The following is a 21,283-nucleotide window of genomic DNA, read 5'->3' as shown; positions in this document are numbered from 1 at the left end:
AAAATTATTTTATTGCTGGTCTTTAATTTAGAGATTTATGATCACTGTTCTGGCACCTACCATAGATAGGAAGTAGAGAAAAATGTCCCAAATGGAAGCAGACCACAATTAAAAAATACCTCACAATCACCCTAACCCTCTACAACTGAAAGATGTACCTAAGTTCGACTTTGAGAACCATTTCAGTTCACTGGCACAATAAAAGAAGCTCTGAACCAGGATCATGTGTGACCTGACAACTTTTTGGAATTGTATGTACCTAAATCCTCAGATCGGCACCAGAGCCGAAGTGAGCTAGTTTCCCTAGCACAAAGAGGTTTTCTTTTAAAGTGTATTTTGTTCTACCATATACAGCAGTTAAAAAAGAGAAACTCCTGGAAATCTTTGAGCTCCAGTGCTTACTCCATCCTGTGGTAATATTCTGTACCTTTCACAAATCATATCATTCTTGGTCCTATGTTCCAAGGTATATTAGGGGCGATTAGTGGGAGCCAAAACAAGCATTAACATATACATTATAAAGTAGCTGTTACGGAGGTGCATAAATAGGGAGTTATTGCATTTAGGCCGCTAAAGCATTATGTATCAAATGCCTTTCTTATAATACATACTTGTTTTCACCTTTTCTTCATTCTTTTTTGCATTTCAGTGCTGTTTAACTCCTGCTGTCACTTCCTGTCTACATGTATGCACTCCAGCGATGGTTCCATGACATTTGTTAGGGTGGGCTTTCTGATGGGGGGCAACAGTGGACAAAACCTGGGTAACACGTGTTGAAATGACTACTTGCAGACTTCATCAGATGGCAATGTGACAGCGCAACGAAGCAACAAAATTGGGAAACACAGACAGAGCATTGTCACTACGATGCAGGTAGGACCTCATGGCATATATTTTAAACCACATGAAAAGTCTTCGCGAGATACAAAAATAGGGAGTAATAGGAGACCCAAAACACCTTTCTTCATGAAATGCTGCTTCAGGCTTCGTTTAATGAGGTGTCACATGCCTAAAGGCCTGGGGTCAAATGATCTCTATTGAATTGGAAGATCGTAGTTCATCCTGGTTGATCTTTCTCTTCAGCAGAGAGCATATGACCAAAAGTCTACACCTACAGTCATGTCACACTGTACTGAAAAGAGCATAAAGAAACATTTTCTCCAAAAAAATAACTCATAATACACTTTGTGCACCCCATCAAAGCTATTAATAAAGCATTATGCCAGCAAGTGAAGCTTCACTTTAAAGCTGAAGTGTGGACGCAAAAACTTTTATTTAAATGTCCCCAGCTGGGCTCCCAGAGCAGGCAGTTGGTCCACTGCGGGATTGAGACAAGGACAGGGCTTTTCAGTGGTCTGGGTAATGGTGGCTTGGGACCTTTCACGAGCGGGCTTCGGTGGTGGAGTGCCCTGTGCTGCCTGACGAGGTGTCCAGAGCTGCCTACTCAGGCTGGCTGGGACTGGTCTACAGTGGGGATGCATATAGATTAAGCCATGAACCCGCACAAAAGGGAGGGCACGGCCTGGCGGATCATGGACCGCGAGCTGCAGGAGGCACTACGCTGCAGACTCCATGCCACAGATTCCCAGAATGTAATAAACACAGAGAATTTGAAGAAGTTTCTCCTAAACTGTCTGAAAAGCAGCACACTACAGGAGGTGAGATTAAATCACATTCACTACATTCATTACACGTGTAAACAAAGTGCTTGCCTTCATAATCAACCATAATTACTGGTCCAAATATATATTACAGATGATATGTGCAAGTCACAATCCATCGAAAGCTGCAGCTAACGATTATTTTCAAAATCGATTAGTTAGCCGATTATTGAGTTCGATTAATCGGTTAAAAAAATAAAATACATTTTTAAAAATGGCTCCGGTGATGGGACTACTAGTTTCTATTGAGATTGTAGTCCATCACAGGAGCACGCTTGGAGCGGTGGAAGTAAATAAGAAAAAAAAAGGGTGGAGTGCAATATAGTGAAATAAAAAGTGTAAAATTATACAGCAATGAATGCAGAATGGCACCGGCTATAGAAGACTACAAAACCCAGCAATAGTACATTATACAGCACAATACAGAATAGCACCAGCTATAGAGGAATACAACAAATCCCAGCAATAGTACATTATAGCTGGCGGTATTCTGCATTGCGCTGTATAATGTACTATTGCTGGGTGAAGAACAAAAGAAAGCGCCAAAAGAACCACTCCACTAAAGGGTTAACATGCAGGAGTGCAATAGGTCGCTGCCTTACTTGAAACGGTGATATCTGAGAAGGAAACGAAAACAAGGGGCACCTACCCTAGTGTAGATAGTTTTTAATGGAAGATGGCAAAGGTAAAAATAATACTCGAAAAAGTAGAACAGAACAAGCTTATAAATAACCAAGGAATGGTATAGGATAGATAAGAGCTGCACAGATGGTCCTGTGTAACAGCACAGAGTGCCTGCATTTGTAGTTCTCTATAGCTAGTGGTATTCGGCATTGCACCACTGTATAATGTACTATTGCTGGGATTTGTTGTACTCCTCTACAGCTGGTGGTATTCTGCATTGCGCTGTATAATATATGATTGCTGGGATTTGTAGTCCTCTATACAGCGCAATGCAGAATACCACCAGCTATATAGGAATACAACAAATCCCAGCAATACATTATACATACAGTGTATAATGTATTGCTGGGCTTTGTATTCCCATGTAGAATATACAGCACAATGTACCATCAGCTATAGGAGGAATACAAATCCCAGCAATACATTATAGAGCACCATGTGTGGGAAAGTGCAGGCTTACCTGAGCAGTCTTCCAGCAACTTGCTTCTGAGATCAGACCTGTCTATCGGCGATTGTCATCCCCCACACACTTGCTCCTCCTTACTTCTCCTACCCCCGCGTCCGTGCCGATGGTGGGTGTGGGAGGGTGGTTAGGGTGAGGTGGGGAGGAGGTGCGGCGTGTGGAGCGTAGATGCGGATGGGTCTGGCAGCGGCGAGCGTGTGGAGGAGGTGCGGCACACAGCGTGTGTGGAGCCGTGAACAGGGCCAACTAACCAGAAGCCGATCAATCGATGATTGAAAAAGTTGACAACTTTTTCAATAATCGATTATGTCGATTAGTTGTTGCAGCCCTAAATCCATCTGAGTGAATGAGGGGCAGGGGGCTATGCGGACACAAACTGAACCTCAGTCTCTATTTACTGGAGAGAAACCTGTACATCTTGAGACCGACTGTTCATCAATAGTGGAAGGCGGTGGAGGGGAGAAAGAGCAAAATTATTTTTCTCCTGACTCTTTACCATCATTGCATGACAAAGGGGACGAAATGGAGGCAGTAAAGTTTTGGAGCCTATATTAAAATATGTGCTGTCAGCCATTAATCATTGTACTGAATCAGTTGCGACCCTTGCCATGCAAGTGCATGGCCTCTGTTTGGATTTTTCTTTGCTGCGTACTTTAGAGAACTAACAGTACAATTAGAGAGCTGGGTGAGCATCATTTAGGATAGTATCAGCTCACTTACTAGAGTTGTGTCGCACCGCTACACCACCCATCCCAAGAAGGACCGTTGCTACTGTATCCTTAAGTGCCGGATGTTAACGAATCTCTATGCTAAATGTTGGAATCCCCTCATTGGGCTCTGTTATTGTTTAGTTTTTACTGTGGGCTCTGGTAGGGAGAGCAGGACCTGTTTTTATTTTATTTTATCTTTTTTTTTTCTTTCAATTGGTCTGGTTTGTGGCCATGCTTTGCGAACAATTTACCTACTGTACTGGCTGACAAGTGTTGCAGTATCATGTATTAGATATGTCACATCAATTTATAACCTATCTGTTCAAAATGTATTCTGAATTTAGGATATATGGCAGAGAGTAATGTGAAGATTAGGTCATGGAATGTAAGGTGGTTTGGGGGGTAACTCTGAAAAGACAGCAGTTTTTGATGTGATAGATTCGTATGGACCATCCACCTTATATTCACAGGAGACGCATGCTACCGTTAACTCCTTAGAACTCTTGAAAGATAATTTGTACAAATATGTTACAACGCAGTGTAGTCTTTATAATGCTAGAAGGATCTCTATATTGGTACGTAGAGGCCCTGCCTTTTGTCTCCAGGCAGAGGTTGAGAAGGAGGGTAGGTATATATTCCTATAATGTGTGCTTTCAGTTAGGATGTGTATTGGCTAATGTGTATATACACTATATAGCCAAAAGTATTGGGACACCCATCCAAATCATTGGATTCAGGTGTTCCGTGGAATTTCCTTGCTACTAAATATTCCACGGTCATCAGTTAGTGGTATTATAACAAAGTGGAAGCCACTGGGAACAGCACCTCAGCCATGAAGTGGTAGGCCACGTAAAATGACAGAGCATGGTCAGCGCATGCTGAAGTGCACAGAGTCACCAACTGTCTGCAGAGTCAAAAGCTACAGACCTCCAAACTTGGTGTGGCCTTCAGATTGGCACAAGTCCGTAGAGAGCTTCATGGAATAGGTTTCCATGGCCGAACAGCTGCATCCAAGCCTTACATCACCAAGTGCAATGCAGAGCGTCGGAGAAGTGGAGATGTGTTCTCTGGAGTGAGGAATCACGCTTCTCTGTCTGGCAATCCGGTGGGCATGTCAGGGTTTGGTCAGGAGAACGGTACTTGCCTGACTGCGTTGTGCTAAGTGTAAAGTTTAGTGGAGGGGGGATTATGGTATGGGGTTTTTTTTTTCAGGGGTTGGGCTTGGCCCCTTAGTTCCAGTGAAGGGAACTCTTAAGACATAAGGATACCAAGACATTTTGGACAATTTCATGCTCCCAACTGAGCGAGTTTGGGGTGGAGGAACTTGTCTGGCCTGCACAGAGTCCTGACCTCAACCCGATAGAAGACTTTTGGGATGAATTAGAGTGGAGACTGCGAGCCAGGCCTTCTCGTCCAACATCAGAACCTGACCTCACAAATGCGCTTCTGGAAGAATGGTCAAACATTCCCATAGACACACTCCTAAACCTTGTGGAAAGTCTTCCCAGAAGAGTTGAAGCTGTTATAGCTGAAAATGGAGGGCCAACTCAATATTGAACCCTACAAAAGACTAAGATGCCATTTAAGTTCATAAATACTTTTTTTTTGGGGGGGGGGGGACCCCCCCATGCCCCCCTCCATCTGTACTTAAATATCCAGCCAAGTTTTTCAATGATCTGCTTCTAGTTATAATCCCCAACCATTAAAACTGTATCATTTTAAGTTTCCACCTCCACAAGTTACTGCACTCAATCCTGAAACCCTGTTTGGAAGATTTTGTGTGGAAATGGGCTTTCATGATTTATGGAGGAACTTTCACCTAACTTTAAAACAGTTTACATGTTTTTCTAATTCTTTTTCACAAATAGACCTAGCCTTAGGTACATGAGACATGCTTCCATATGCTACATATGTAGAGATCCGTCCAAGGAATATTTTGGATCATTCCCTTTTACTAGTAAATCTTGGGCTGGGTAAGATCAGGAACACTAGCAGGTGGCGACTTTATCCTTTTTGGCTTAAGGTGCCCATACACTGCACGATTATCGTACGATAATCGCAGAAAATCCTACAATCGTACACTGTATGGAAGGCGTGCGACCATTTCTACTGTACGGTTGCACGACTTTTGTATTTCGAGCATGTTCGAAAACCAGCCGAGAATCGTACGATTTTCGGCTGGTTTGAATCATGATCGTGAGATAACTGCCGCAAGCACACACTGCCCGTTCAGCATTGCGGTCATTGGAAGCCCGCCCCACTTGCGATGATCGCAAGTACGATCTGCCTGTCCAAGATAGGCAGATTGTACGTTTTTAAAAAAATTACTTTACAACCCTCGCAAGACAAGTCTTGCGAGGGTTGTAAAGTGTATGGCCACCTTTACAATATTGACCTCACCAGAATCAGTACACACCCCTAATAGTTTTATTTTGTCAGAATAAATATGAGTCATTTGCCAAAATATACTTTGAGATACTTTGAAAGGATACATTTGTGGATTATTTAACGAAATTAAAAGATTCTAGGCATTTTCTACAACTTTTTCATGCTTTATATAGCTCCAAAGTACAGCATAGCCATTGGGAGCTGCAAGGTTTCCTGGACTCCATCACTTTACCCCCTACTGCCCAAAACTGATAAGACTTTTTTGGACGCTCCATTGAGAATGGAGAAACTGGAGTCAGCTGTGCTAGCGCTCCAGAGTGGTAAGTTACCAGGGTTAGATGGCTTACCCGTAGAGCTCTACCAAAACAATTTGGTAATAGCTTCCTTACAACATTATTAGATACTTTTAAAGTAGCATTTGATACGGGCTCTCTTCCATCCTCTATGTATGATGCCTCCATAATAGTAATCCCAAAAAGGGGTAAGGATCCATTACTTTCTGAACCGTATTGCTCAATTTCCCTACTTTGTACAGATGTTCTTAGAAAAGATATTCGCAAATAGATTAAACAAGGTGATTGCTTTAAAACATCCCGATCAGACTGGATTTATGCCTAATTTTTCTACCTCAACCTAAAAAAGGTGCCCATAAACCTTATGAATATTGTCCGATTTTCGTATGCGATCACGTTTTCGTCCGATATTCGTAAGGTTGATTTGCACAGTATTTGCGGTTGTACACTGCCATCGATCGACTTTTGATTAACCAGCAGGTTAGAAAACTTCAGGTCGATCGTACTAATTTCGCAAGGTTGGTGGCGTTTCCGCACGTCAAAATTTGTACGATTTACTCTGCACATGCACATGAAAATATGCGCAGTTGATTACCGCAATTCGTCCAGGTACTTTCTTTTAATTACCGCTGATCCAACCTTGCAATAAATCGGGGCAGGATGGGGCCGCCGTACGAAAATCGGACGAAAAGGTTTGTACGATGATCGCAAGGTGTATGGGCAGATTAAGACAAACTTTCCTAAATATACAGGTTCCTATAGATTTGCAGGCAAACCGAGCTTTATTGGCATTACATGCCATCACAGCCTTTGGCAGTGTCAAATGGTGCTGTGGGAAGCATTGGAGAAGTTCAGGTTTGGGGAATCTTTTAAAATAGGTAAACCTTTTTTTTTTTTAAATGCAAGTTCAAGGACCACCGTGAGGATCAATGGTTCTCAACCTAGTACATTTCCATCAAGTCGTGGAACCAGGCACGGGTGCCCATTGTCACCACTTCTATTTGCACTAGCTATATAACCGCCATCGGCACTTATTAGGCAATCATCAGCAGTAGTGGATTTTTAAAGGAGGAATATATCAGGACAAAATAGCACTATATGCACTTTGTTATTGTTTCTAGCAGACACTACCTATATCTCTGGCTATCACTGGATATTTTTTTTGTGGCCCGCAAGTTGCTGGTCCAGAAATGGGCATCGGTACATCCCCCACAGTGATGGAAAGGAAAGATGAAGTATACAAATATGAGATTTGAGAAGGCTGAGAGACCAATTTGATACATTATAAATTGATGTGGTCTAGATGGTAAAGAGACACTGTTTGACATATTATTTGATATGCTTTGAGGGTTACTGATAAGTTCAACCAGGCACTAGCGAAGGGTAAAAACAAAACACTTTACTGCCCTGTCCCGTTTTGGTTTTTTTTCCTCTGCCCATCCACATACTGCTTAGAAATGTTATACAGTGAGGAAAATAAGTAATTTGATCCCCTACCAACAATAATTCTGGCTCCCACAGACTGACTATGTGGTACACAGATTAGTCCTGTCAATTTAAGAAGATGCTCCTAACGACAGCTTAGAGGGAGAGGACAGAGAGAGAGAAGCAGTGATGGGTCTTTATTACAGGAAGCTCCTGCACAGAGGCAAAGTTTCACTGAATTCCTGCACAGAACAGATTCAAGAATACACATGCATCCTGTATTTAGACAATATTTGCTTATCCCGAATTTCAGTTTTAAACATTTTTGGTTTGCCTATACAATATCTCTAGCACCCCCAAGTGTGCCACTCTCTAAAGTGCACACGTATACAGGACCATCCAAGCCTTGGATTAGAAATGTAGATTGGCTAGCTGATATCGAAAGAAGAGCTGATCATAGTAAAGGTTTACTGTTAGCTGTATTTAATTGGTGCAAATGAAATTGTAGACTTCGGGGAAAATGAAAGAGAACTGCATTAGAGAACACCTTTTTAATGCCCATGCATGTTTTTTTATTAATAAAACTAACAGTGCCAAGTTAAACAAATCATTTATAGGTCTCTTTATAGTTAATAAAATTACATAAGTGTATGCACTTTCCAATAAAAAGAATATTGTATTTCAGTAGGCAGCTGACAGCATTTGTGCAGTTTATTATCCTGTGAATAAGTTCATCTTAAACTACAGCTTGCCGTAAAAATATCATAGAAAATAGGACTGCTAAAAACGATTCACAAATCCAGAAAAAAAAAAACCCCAAAAAACTGTTAAAACTCTATAATTTCAACATTATAATAGATTACAAGGCATTTAGGAAACAAATACAAAACATTTGCTTCAGAACACATTTAAATGATAATTATGTAAACTATATAAAAAAAAAAAAATCAAAGTTTACCTGGAAGAATTCAGGCAAATTATACTATAAGCAATATTTATATACTGTATATAGCAACTTTCAAGACATTTCACAGAGCTGCATCGGCATCGCAGGAAAAAAAATGCTAGAAAATGTATTTCGTTTCCCAAAAATATACAACAAAAATCATAAAAACTGCAACAGTTCAGTTTCTGAACTTTAGCTCATTTCAGGAGGAAAAAAAGTTCTTTGGACATTGCATGATTTCTTAAAACCATACTTAATCCCACATTATGTTCTTCAAATGAAAGCCAATTTACTAAACCCATTTCAATTTGCATGTATGCATAGCATTTTATTTGTAATACATGGATCATACATCATTACGCGTTGAAAAACATGGGGCAAATAAAAAATGTGAGTGGAAAAACAAATAAGGGACCCAGTGAATAAGATACTATATTCAAACATCCACAGCAACAAAAAACAAAAAAATTGCTTGGTAGTAGCCATTATTTTTAACTGAATATACTTCTACTACATTAGTCATCATCATCATTTTCATTAAAGTCATCCTCATCGTCATCATCTTCCTCCCCAACATAAGATACAGGTGTTTCCACCCTAGAGCTGCTGTACTGTGATCCATTGGAGCTGGTTGCTTGCATTCCATCCGCTGTCAAATCACTAAGAAAATGGATAGAATTATTCCCAAAGTAGAAATCAGTATCACATAAAATACCCACCGGCAGCATTAAAAAAAAACACATAAAAAGGAGACTTTAGCACACTAATTGTTGCAGAATGCTTTACGCTGCAACTATGCTGCACAGGTGCCACATGAATTATTGCAGCACAGATTAAACCATAATAATGCATAAATAAATCACCAGTGCAGCAACAATCCAATGGTACATTGATCACTGCATGCATGTGCATATAACTTTTTTTGGCCAGTATGGTACCGACTGTGCCTACGAACAGGTTTTTGGTTGCCTTATTATGGTACCGATTGTGCCTTCCAACATCTTTTTGGTAGTTTTAGTACAGTACTGTCTACTAATTATGCCTGTGTCAGTACAGTAATTCTACAGTACATATCTGTACTAAAAAGGACATTACCTTTCACTTATAATTGAGCAAAAAGTTGCTTATTATGTCACTGAATAAAAAAAGATTTGCTTACACTTTTTAGCAGGTCTTACTCCATAGGGGGCCTGCCATGCAAAGCAGTCTTCAGTAGATAGGTTTATGGCCATGTTGTGCTAACATGGGGGGGGGTGTAAAAATTCGATTGTTTGCAGTGAAAATGACAAGTATGTTTGAGAACCACTGTCTTAACCACTTGAAGACCATGTGGCCCCAGGTGACCCCTTCCCGGCCAGGCTATTTTTCAGTTTTCAGCGCTGCTGTACTTTGACTGACATTTATTCCGTCATGCAACACTGTACTGAAATGAATTTTATACCATTTTTGGGGGCAGATAGAGCTTTCTTTTGGTGGTATTTAATCACCACTGGGGGTTTTATTTTTACTATATTAAAGGAAAAATTACTGAATTTTGTGCGGTTACATAAGGTTACATTATGTTATAATATAAGTACCCATTTTTTTGGTAAAATATAAAAGACGGGGTCACGTCGGGTACATAGACACCAAACATGTCAACCCTTAAAATTGTGTGCACTTGCAAAAAAACTACCATACCCAAAATTGATATAGGGGACGCTTTTAAAGCTTTTATCGCTCATCAGTTTAGTGTTATTAGTGATTAATGTCCCTAAAATTATTGCTCTCACTGCAACATTTGTGGCAATATGTAACATGTGCGGGGTAATGGGCGCAATCGGTTTCACACGTATGCACACCAGGCACATGTTTGCATGCATGCATGTATGGGTGGGGACCTTAAAAAAAGTTTGTTTTTCTTATTGTTTTTCATGTGTGACTTTAAAAAACTTTTTTGCAACTTTGTTTTTTTTACACTTAACTTTATTGTTATCACATAGGGGGCTAAGATAGCAAAAGGGGGTGATAGCAAAGAGATGCAACAGGTCCTCTTCATGGCGACATCAGGGGTCTCCAAGACCCCTAATGTCACCTAGGACCCCCACATAGAAGCTGATGAAGCAGAGATCTCCTTCATCAGCTTCTGAAGCTGGAGAGTGACACAAGAATGTGGAAATTATGTAATATACATCACTACCGGAGGGAGCTAGAGCACCCTCTGATCCCCTGCCACAGAGCCACCATGCTGGTCCTGGGCGCCAGCAGGAGGGGGGATGTGGCGACGCACATACCGGCATGTTATACAAGCGATCTGACGGCTCTATAGCCGGCGGATCACTTGTATGTAAACAGGCATCGCTGCCTGATTTTTAAATATTGGCACTTTCGAGCTCGCAAGCGTAGCTGACGGGACGTTTAAAAACGCCCGCTCAGATCTAGGAAGCTCCCAGCCGGCCGTCATTCCACAACGGCCGGGCGGGAGGCTGTTAAAGTCACCCCAAAACTCCCAACATTTTGAATTCCGAGGAGCTGGAGGTTGCAGAGCGGGAACAGAGGGATGGTAGAAGACGAGTGGGCAGAGAGGTGAGAATATAAGAGCTCTTCTACTGCAGGGACCTTTCTTTGGGACTTTTTTTTATAACCCTTTAAAAACACCCCTGATGCATTTAAGTATGACTAATTTCAGAGTCATAAAAACAAGACTACCAAAAGATCTTAAAAGTATACATACTAGCATCACACTACCTTTTTTCCCTACAAAAAGTTTGATATGGAGAAAGAAACTGGGCAGGATAGAAATGAGAAGCTGCTGCCATTTAACATTTTTGAAGGTGCAAATGTCATTTTTATCCTTTCCAACAATACTTGCTGTGTTAACCTTGAACAAGTGTACACATGTCAGGTTTCTTGGATCATCACTAGATGTGTGCTTACAGAGTATGACAACCACAGAGCCTTGCAATTTTAAAGGAAACATTTTATGCAAGTATAAAACAGGTTAGGAGTTAGGAGGTTTTGACTTGTTAGTTACTTGGAAAAAAGTAAAACCAGAATAGATCACAGCATAAAATCCTTTTACGTACTTAAATAAAATCATTTAGCCCCTACACTGGAGGACACAGGAAGACAAACCTTTTGGGTATACTTAGAGGATTGGACACTGGAGGAAAAAAAAACCCTAAAAAAATGTGTAGACCAGCCCAAGGTATAACCCTGCTCACTTAAAATCAGCAACAAAAGGTCTGCATACCACTACTAATATTTGCAGCATGCATATTTATCTGGAAGAGTTGCTTTGTCACGGCAAGATATGGCCGAAGCCACAAAGGGAACAGACCATTTCTCAACATAATATGCACCTAATGCATACAAGGCCAACAAGCATTTAGGCCTTGTTCACACCAAGCGCGTTCCAGGTGCAGAGCAGTTACAGACTGGAGCATAACTGCATCCAATGTATTCCAATAATATTTTTTGCTCCAGTTCACATCGCAGCGTTCCGTTCCAGAGCAGGTAAAAAAACTGCAGCAGGCCCTATTTTACCTGCTCTGGAACGCATGCAAACGCCCTGGAACGCACTAAAAGCCCATTTTAAACAAAAAAAATGTTTTAACCAAAAACGGCCCTGAACGCATCAAAAACGCGGCACAACCCGCTGCACTGCGTGTGCAGAAACTAATGCAGATCTGGTCTGCATTTGGTGTGAACAAGGCCTTAAGGGGGGAGAAAACCACAGGGCACTTCCAGTCTTCATATAAAAACAGGTGCAAAAACAGGTGCAAAAGAGAAAGACTTTGCTGCCTTAGGTACCATATACAAACCAGGACTGGAAACAGCACCAGTTGAAGAAACAGGCGGATCCCCTATTTTCAGGGTGGTGGGTGCGCATCAATAAGGTGCAAAACGTTTTCTTTACTTGGGAGTAATAGCAGTAGACCGCAACTCAGGCCTAAGCCTATTTGACAAGGACTTAACAAAAGGTGGCCATACATTGCACGATTTTCATTTGGAAAAATTGTACACAGTCGTTCGAGCGAAAATCGAATAGTTGATGGTACATCCCAGATTTTCGTTTTTGATATTGTGATGGAAATGTTTCGATCGGTTAAGGTGCCCATACACCTTACAATTATCTGCAGATTCTCTGTGGTCAGGTGGAAAAGGTGCACCTGATTGGCCCAGGTGGAGATTACTCCATCCACACAGTTAAGTATAGATGGAGGAATCTGTTGCACCTTTTCCATCTGACCACAGAAAATCTGCAGATAATTGTAAGGTGTATGGCAAGCTTTAGGTTGGAAAAACTTTTCTCTGACCGAACAAAAATATCTTTTTTTAAATCGAATCAGTGGGGTTTTTGTTCGTCAAAAATCTCTGCATGAACATAGCACATGCGCAAAAGGAAATTTTGTTACTGCCATTTGTCAAAAAATGGTTGGTTAGTATGGCTAACAACGAATTTGAAAAAAGAAAAAGAAAAAAATCGACATTTGACTATGCTTGATGGGGTATTAGAGCTATAATTAAATGAAGGTTTATGGCAGAAATGAAAATCTCTGACCGAAAATCCACTAGTGTATGTCCACCTTTAGACTCAAAAGTCTCTGTGGTTGATGGTTCAGAAGTGGCTAAGGCTGCACCTGTTTTCTTCAGAGCTTGCACAACTTTTTCAGTTGCATGTTTTTTTGCACATGTTTTCATCTGCACTTGTTCTGGGGCTATCTGAAACTGGAGCATCAACTAACAAAACAAATCGCAACTTAAGACGTCCCCATGATCACTTATTCAAGAAGTTTTTTGCCTGGAGTTACGAGTCTTCTTTCCTGGAGTCTATTAAACCTCATTTATCAGCAACATTACACTAGCATCATAAATCTGGTGCAAATATATTCCGTGCAAGTTCAAACACTCGCAATTGCTATGATAAATTCCCCCCACTGTTTTTAGCTTGGTGTGTTTGTCTGCACCAGGGCAGCCAGTTGGCAGCATTTGGAGATAATGCAGGTAGAACATCACTGTGCAGAATGCAGGGATTGGGGGGAGTAGTGGGAGTTAGCAGAACGTTGGAAACACTGGAACATAAAGCAGCAACAAGGCATGATGCAGAGGAACGCTACTTAAGGTAACATTTTAAGCCTAGGAGGATTGCAAGGAGTGTAGTACTAAATATACACAGCATTGCATAGAGAGAATGGATTCGAGAACAATGTGAAGAGGTGCAGACATGATTGGGCCATCATGAAATACGATCCCCTACTGGGGATTTGTGCCCTTTACTAAAAGCAGTGTGTGGAAGGAGAGCAAAACCTCAGAAGGGCTCATATTTGACAGGTGGCACATGCAGATTCCTGCTACTCCATGGGGCAAAATCTTCTAGTGCAGTAGTTCTCAACCTGTGTAGCCTCAGGACCCACATTTGTCCTTGGTCTGGTCATTAAGCCGGGGCCAGTCACACTGCTATGGAACGCACGGCATTAGGGTACCCCGCGTTCCTGTGCGGGCGTACAAACTGGGGGTGGGGAAGTGTGTTTGCACAGTAGGTACCACTGCGTGGTACCGTGCGTTAAAGCTACGCGATTAACACGCTGTGGTAGTGTGAACGTGCCTTCAAAAACACTAACACATACACACATTCATACACAGTCCCCAAAATGTTACTTTTTTTATGGTCTCCCTACCTTACGAAAACTGGAGTAGATACTCAGCCTGGGTTCCAGTGTGGGCTGCTGTGCTGGAGCTCCATCCATATGTGCTTTGCTTATACAGCTCCCTTGCGCAACCTATAAAAGGTGCAATATAATTCCGGTAGAGGTATCTCTACAGGACATGTGAGGGAGCTGTAAGCAATTCACCTATGGATGGAGCTCTCTCATAGCCATACCCCCAGCCCACCCCACTTCAAGCTGACACTGGGCGCCGGGCAGCACATTTTCAATGGCTGCTTGGCACAAGAACTGACAGTGCTGCTCTAGGGGGAGGCAGAGGATCCTCTCACCTAGAAAAGTGGAAGGCGTGCAGCGACTCACTGAAAATGGGGTCACGACCCACCAGTTGAGAACCACATTGCACAAAAACTTGTTTCAGGGCACTGCGTTGTAGTGTGAATTGGCCCCAAGACTGACATACATCGTGAGCAGGTTATCAGAGTTAAACTGTGTGGTAAGCTGATGTTGTACTGGACTGTACTCAATGTACTGCACAAAAAGTAAAAAAACACTGTAGTCTCACATGGTGGTGAGGTAAAGAATAAAGCTATATGCCGTACATTACTATTATAAATACTGAAAAAAAGTAAAGTGCTCTAAAAGAAAAAAAAAAAATCAAGATCAAGCAGGCAGGAAATTACCTGGCTGAGAATCTTCGTCCATTTGACACTGAACCCGATGTTGTGGAGACATATACGCTGCTGATTGATCCCTGAGCCATTTCTGTTGAGGAAAAGAACATGCATGAAACATTTGCAATATATGAGGCACAAAGAATTGTAAAAATAATAGATGCATTAGCCAATGAAAACTTATTTTATGTCATTTCTCTGTCACCCATTGAGGGAGGACAGCAATTCTTAATCTTTTGGGTTATACTGCTGCCTACAGAAGGCTTGAACACTGGCAAACAAATAAACTGTAGGCTAGTCCTGGATAACCCTCCAACTACTATCACAACTCAGTTTTTTGCTAGTGTCCTAGTAAGATGGATATATTTTCTTCAGCTCTGCTGTGTTAAAGACTAACAATTTTTCCTAGCACCCTTTTTTTCCTTCAATCAAGTATCTTCTCTACATTGCTGCTAGAGCTTTGTATCCAAATTCAGCTCCGATGCAGTTGTCCTCAGCCTGACTAAGATAGCAGCACAACTGAACATTGCCTGGAAGCAACATTCGGTCACAGATTTCCATGTGGGGCGCTTTCAATCAGCTGTGGTAAAGTTAGCTGCAAAGCTCTATCCTGGTCCAGAGCTGCTGGCATTGCCCTGTCTCTGAAAACGTAGGTAGGTCAAACACCAGAGACAATGCCGCTGTAGCAGGTGACCCCAGTTTACATTAACAGTCTCAAGGCTGTTTTATAGTGTGCCAACATCTGCAGTCTGGAATCATATTTGCTCCAAGGCCCCATTCACACCAGGGCGGATGCGTTTCAGCGTGATTTCCGCACAAATATTAAAAAGACGGTTTTGGATGTTTTTAATTCCGTTTCAGTGCTGAAACACAATTAAAAAACACCCAAAAACGCACTGATCAGCAGGTTTCCATTCAAATCTGTATGGAATCCGTGCTGATCAGCGCACAAAAAAAGGCTCAGGGAGCATTTCAGGCGGCTCAGATCGCATGGAGCCGTGAGATCACATGAACGGTCCCCATAGGAATGTATGGGATCGTTGATGTCGGCGGTCCAGCGCAGACAAATCCGTGCGACCGAACCACCCTGGTGTGAACAGGGCCTTTGAGTCTGTCTCATCCTCAGAGTCCTCTTTGGCTCTATCTGGTGACTAAAAGTCAGATGCCGGCATCTGACTTTTAGTTTTGTTTTCGGCCTCACAGCAGGGGGCGGACACACAATACAATGTAATCTATGATTACATTTATCAAACCATTTCACTTCAATTTTGTGCCTAGAGCTTTGTCCAGTGCCCTGCCTGCACTTTTACTGTTCTTTATGCCTGGAAACTTGAGAACGTCCATGGCAACCAAAAAGCGTCCCTTTAGGTCAAAAGCGGTTTTAGACCAGGTAAAAAACAGCGATAGTACATTAAAATCACTTGCAGAATTGAGTGATAGCGATTCGTTGGGAAGTTAGTCAGCAGACACTGAAAGTGACAGCGACGATTCTGCGACCGAGCTCAGTGATGTGCGAACTTGGTACTCTATTGACTGTGGTACAGATCAGGCAGTGCCCGCAGAATTCTCATTTACTGGACCATTATTTTTATTATAATGTATGATTTCGTGTTTCAAACTTTAATCATACCCGGGATACTGGACTCTTGTTTGGACAGATTTAGGTGAGTTATTTCGAAGATTTACTAAGAATACACACACACAATATAAAACAACAAATTGCGCTGAAAAACAATGTACCGCTTTGGCATGCTAAAATCCTGCATAATCATACCGCCAGGGAGGTTAATAGAGAACATTTCAGCTCTAAGTGATGCAGTACACATCACAAATAGACATTACCCTGTTGCTTCCACCACTGCTATTTCCAGTCATGGGTACACGCAAACTCTTAAGGCTGTGAAGACTCTCCCCTTTGCCACTGTTTTCCAACAATTTTTCTATGTGATTGGAAGCATCCTGAGAAGCTGTTTGCTCACGCTAATTGCTTATTGGCCATGTACCTGCTTGGTGAGGATTTTGTGTAGAATTTGTCCATTCCCACAGTGGATCTGGAAGTGTTCCAGCATAGCAAGGTGCTTACTATTCAGGTAGCAGAAGCAACTTTCTTTTGAGGACCCAACTGCTAACCTGCTGGAAGGCCTGTCTAGAGCTCTGGTCTCGATGGAGAGTCATGCCCTTACCTTGCCAAACCATGTCTGACTGGACAAAATGCCTCAAAAAAAAAAAAGGCATCTAACCGATACCAAGGTTCATCCCTCGCCTGTAGAATGTCTCTGCCCACTGTTCCCTCAGTAGAAGTTTATCCAGGTATCCCACTATGGGGATATCCTGTGTGCAAAGTAGAGCAAGTACAGTGGCTAGCACCTTAGTGAAAACTCCAGTTGCAGTGGATAAACCAAAAGAAAGGCAAACTGATAATGTCGGATGGCCACCAGAAAAAGCAGGCAGTGTCAGAAAATTGGGAACACACAAGCCTTGATGTCCACAGAGGTCAAAAAGTCTCCTAGATGGTGGAAAGCAATGAATGACCTAAAATATTTCAAGCAAAGAAACTTGAAATCCAGTATGGGACTAATGTCCCCTTTCACTTTGGGAACTGTCAACAGGTTTGACTAGAACCCCTAAAACCTTTTCTTCTCCGGAACAAAGGCTATGGCCCCTTAAGAGGAACTGAGCCAGAGCAGCATGTAGGTCTAAATCTTGACCAGTAAGGTTATAGTGTGCCACCTTCAGGAGTAGCATTTGTTTTACTTGTTCAAAAAGTTAAAAAAAAAAACTTCAAAAAAGGGAAGAGAAGCATGAGTGGCAGCAGGGAGCTTAGGTCCTTACTCCTTGACACTAGGCAAAAAAAAAAAAGGGGGGGGGGGGGGTTTAGCCACCAGCAGGGTTTACCCCTAGGCTATTCCTTTGTGCCTAGTGTACTATTCCTGAAGGTGGTGCTATTAACCTACTGATTTAAGATCTACAGATCTGCGTTGTGTCCTTCAATGAAGAGAAGAAAGGAATCTTGACAAAAAAGCAGAACGTGTAAAGGAATGGGTTTGTTTTTCTCCAAGAAGAGATGTCTAATCTCCCAGGACACTAGCAAAGAAACTGGAGCATGATGGGAGCAGGAGGAGTTATATTTAGCAGACTCAAGCTTTGTTTGAGAGTGTCCAGTCTCCTGCAAGCAGCAGCATCTTGGAGACCCCTGATGTCTCCATAAAGAGGACCTGTCACCTCTTTTGCTATCACATAAGGGGGTTTCTCAGCCCCCTCTGTGATAACTTTGCTAAGTGAAAAAAAAAATTGTACAAAAACTTAAAGTTTCCCCCTCCAATTTTTTTAAGTTTACACAAAAAAGAAAAAAATTTTTTTTTTAAAGTCCATGAATAAATGTCAGTACTGCAGCGCTGAACACTGAAAAATGGCCTGGCCGGGTAGGGGATCTAAACACCTGGTCTTAAAGCAGTTAATGAATAATTAAGAAAATCCCATTATTCACAGTACAATAAGTAAAAACATTTACCTTGATGTGCACCTTGAAATGCATTAACTGCTTTCCCCCTTATCTGTACGGAAACAATATGTCAAGAAGCAATCTTGGTCTGAGACCGGGAACAGCAATGATGCAAGATCAGGACTACCTTAAGGGCTCAGTCACACTAGATGCAGTGCGTTCCGGCCCGGTTTTGGCCGGAACGCACTGCCTCGCATTGTGGCCGGCGCACTTTTTAGTGGGGTAGGAGGGGGCGTGGCGAGCCATTCAAGGGAATGGCGCTGTAGCCGCGCACTTCGGCCGCAATGCGATCTGCTGCACGGGATCGCAAGGCACATTGCGCCTGCGGTCCGAACCTGTGCGGTGCGATCAAAATGCTACAGGCACTATTTTGATCGCATCACACAGGGCCGGACCGCAGGCACAATGTGTCTTGCGATCCCGTGCGACGGATCGCATTGCGGCCGGAGGGCATGGCTACAGCGCCATTCACTTGAATGGCCTGCCACGCCCCCTCCTACCCAACTAAGAAGTGAGCCAGCCGCAATGCGAGGCAGTGCGTTCCGGCCAAAATCGGGCCGGAACGCACTGCATCTAGTGTGACTGAGCCCTTAGGGTTGGGGCATAGGGGTTGGTATTATTATTATAGCAACAAAAAAAAAGTATATGTCTATAAACCTTTTTAAAAAAAAACCTAAATCTAAAAACAGGGCTGTGAGAATTATACTTCAATATTACACTGCTAAGTCTATAAAAATTTTATTTTTGTACATACATTTTGCATTAGCTAGAAATAAAAAAGAAAAAAAAACAGCATAAAATATAGCACTGCCTTCAATTAACTGTCACTCATTCATGATCAATAAATATCCATAAGATTGTTCACTGTTCAAACAAACAAACTTAAAACTGGCAACAAAATCAACATTGTTCTAAGGTTGCCTAGTGTAGCATACCCTGCAAATATAGTTCTGGACAGAGCCAAGGCCTTCAATGGAAAAGATTTTAAAACAAGAGCTAAGCAAGCAATAAATCCACTGGCATTCACCTACAGTCATGGCCAAAAACATTGGCACCCCTGAATTTGTCAGAAAATGCACCACTTCGTGCAGAAATAGCCAAATCTGACATTCCACGCAAAACTCCAAAAATGGACTGGACTAAGTTATTGGCACCCTCTATTAATATTTGGTAGCACAGCCCTTGGAAAAAATAATTGAATCAGTCGCTTCCTGTAACCATCAATGAGTTTCTTACACCTCTGTACAGAAATTTTGGCGCACTCTTTCGCCAAATGCTCCAGGTCGCTCAGATTGGAAGGGTTTCTTTGCCCAACTGCTGTTTTGAGATCTCTCCACAGGTGCTCTATGGGATTCAGATCTGGGCTCATTGCTGGCCAGTCCAGTACTCTCCAGCACTCTGTCTGAAACCATTTCTGAGTGCTTTTTGATGAGTGCTTTGAGTCATTGTCCTGCTGTAAGACCCATAAACTCTGATGGGACCCAACCTTCTGACATTGGGCCCTACATTGCACCCCAGAATTATTTGGTAGTCTTCAGATTTCATAATGCAATGCACACAGTCAAGACATCTGGTGCTTGAAGCAGCAAAGCAACGCCAAAACATCAATGTACCTCCACCATGTTTGACTATTTTCTTCTTTAAAGGCCTCATTTCTTTTTCTGAAAACAGTAGAATGATGGGCTTTACCAAAAAGCTGTCATTTTGTTTCATCTGTCCACAGCACATTCTCCCAAAAGGATTTTGGCTTCCTCAGATAAGTTTTTGCTTTATGTTTATGTGTCAGCCGTGGGGTCCTCATGGGTCTTCTACCATAGCGTCCCTTTTCATTCAGATGGCGATGTATAGCGCGAGCTGACAGTTGTAGCCTGTGCCTGAAGGTCAGCTTGAATTTGTCTGGAATTGATCGAGGGTCTTTGAACAATCCCTTGTTGCAATCTTTGATCGATTGTTCTTTCGTCCAGGTAGATGAGTTACAGTGTCATGGGCTGTAAACCTCGACAATGTTGCGCACAGTGGACACCGGAACATTAATATCTCTAAAGATGGACTTATAACCTTGAGATTGTTCATGCTTTTCCACAAAAACTTGGAATTCAATTATTTCTTGCAATTTGGAGAAGGTGCCAATCATTTTGTCCAGTCCATTTCTGGAGTTTTCCGTACATTGTGTCAGATTTGTTTTTTTTGTTGTTCTCCACTGTGTCATACCAATACAAACAAAAGAAATAAACATGAGAATGGCTAAACATTTGTAATTGCAACAATTTTCTGCACAAAGTGGTGAATTATCTGACAGAAATGCGGGGTGCCAATATTTATGCACATGACTATATTTAAATACTCAATGTTCGGTCCTTGCAAATTTTTAAGCACTCGCTTAATGCCTCAAATAGCAGGCATCTATCCAATGACTATTGCAGATTTTGCGAAATTAGTTTAAAATACAGATATTGTACAGCAAAACATACAACACTAAAAAAGAAAAAGTACAAATACTTTACTTACAAAGCTAAAGAGAAAACAAATAAAAAATATCGAACCTGTCACATACGGTTCCAAAGCTTTAGGCACTAAGCTCCGCGCCAACTTTAGATCTTCTGCTGAACAATTACCAGATTCCAGTCCACAAGCCATACCCATTCGTTTTAGTACTTCTATATCATCGTGTATTTCAAAAGTGTTGTCAAAATTAAAAAGATACTCAAATCTGAAAGAGTCAAAATAGTGGATAGGTATAAAAGGAAGTGTCTAAAATGCAATTTCCTTAACCCTTCCGCAGCCAAGCCCTTCTTAAACACTAGACCTCAGCTAACCAAAAACCATTTTTGCAATTTTTTCCCTTTTTTTACATTTTCAACTGCAGCATTTAGTTTGTAAAAGACCCCCCCC

The 21,283-nt window shown here is 41.8% G+C and overlaps 1 protein-coding gene across 1 annotated transcript in view; it reads right to left on the bottom strand.

The window, feature by feature from the left end:
* Nucleotides 1-8,905: 8,905 nt before the first annotated feature.
* The window catches only part of TFDP1 (transcription factor Dp-1), a 67,831-nt gene continuing 55,453 nt past the window's right edge, over nucleotides 8,906-21,283 (bottom strand). Inside the window, exons 10-12 of the mRNA XM_018562244.1 lie at nucleotides 20,935-21,101; nucleotides 14,899-14,980; nucleotides 8,906-9,230 (exon numbers count right to left, since the gene is read on the bottom strand). Coding sequence (XP_018417746.1) covers nucleotides 9,086-9,230; nucleotides 14,899-14,980; nucleotides 20,935-21,101 — 394 coding nt within the window. The 3' untranslated portion in view covers nucleotides 8,906-9,085. The remainder of the gene's footprint in view (nucleotides 9,231-14,898; nucleotides 14,981-20,934; nucleotides 21,102-21,283) is intronic.

The sequence above is a fragment of the Nanorana parkeri genome, unplaced genomic scaffold, assembly GCF_000935625.1.
Source record: "Nanorana parkeri isolate BGI_ZX_2015 unplaced genomic scaffold, ASM93562v1 scaffold567, whole genome shotgun sequence".
Classification (NCBI taxonomy): domain Eukaryota; kingdom Metazoa; phylum Chordata; class Amphibia; order Anura; family Dicroglossidae; genus Nanorana; species Nanorana parkeri.
Note: the sequence above shows the minus strand (reverse complement) of the source record. Positions and strands in the feature narration are given on the sequence as shown.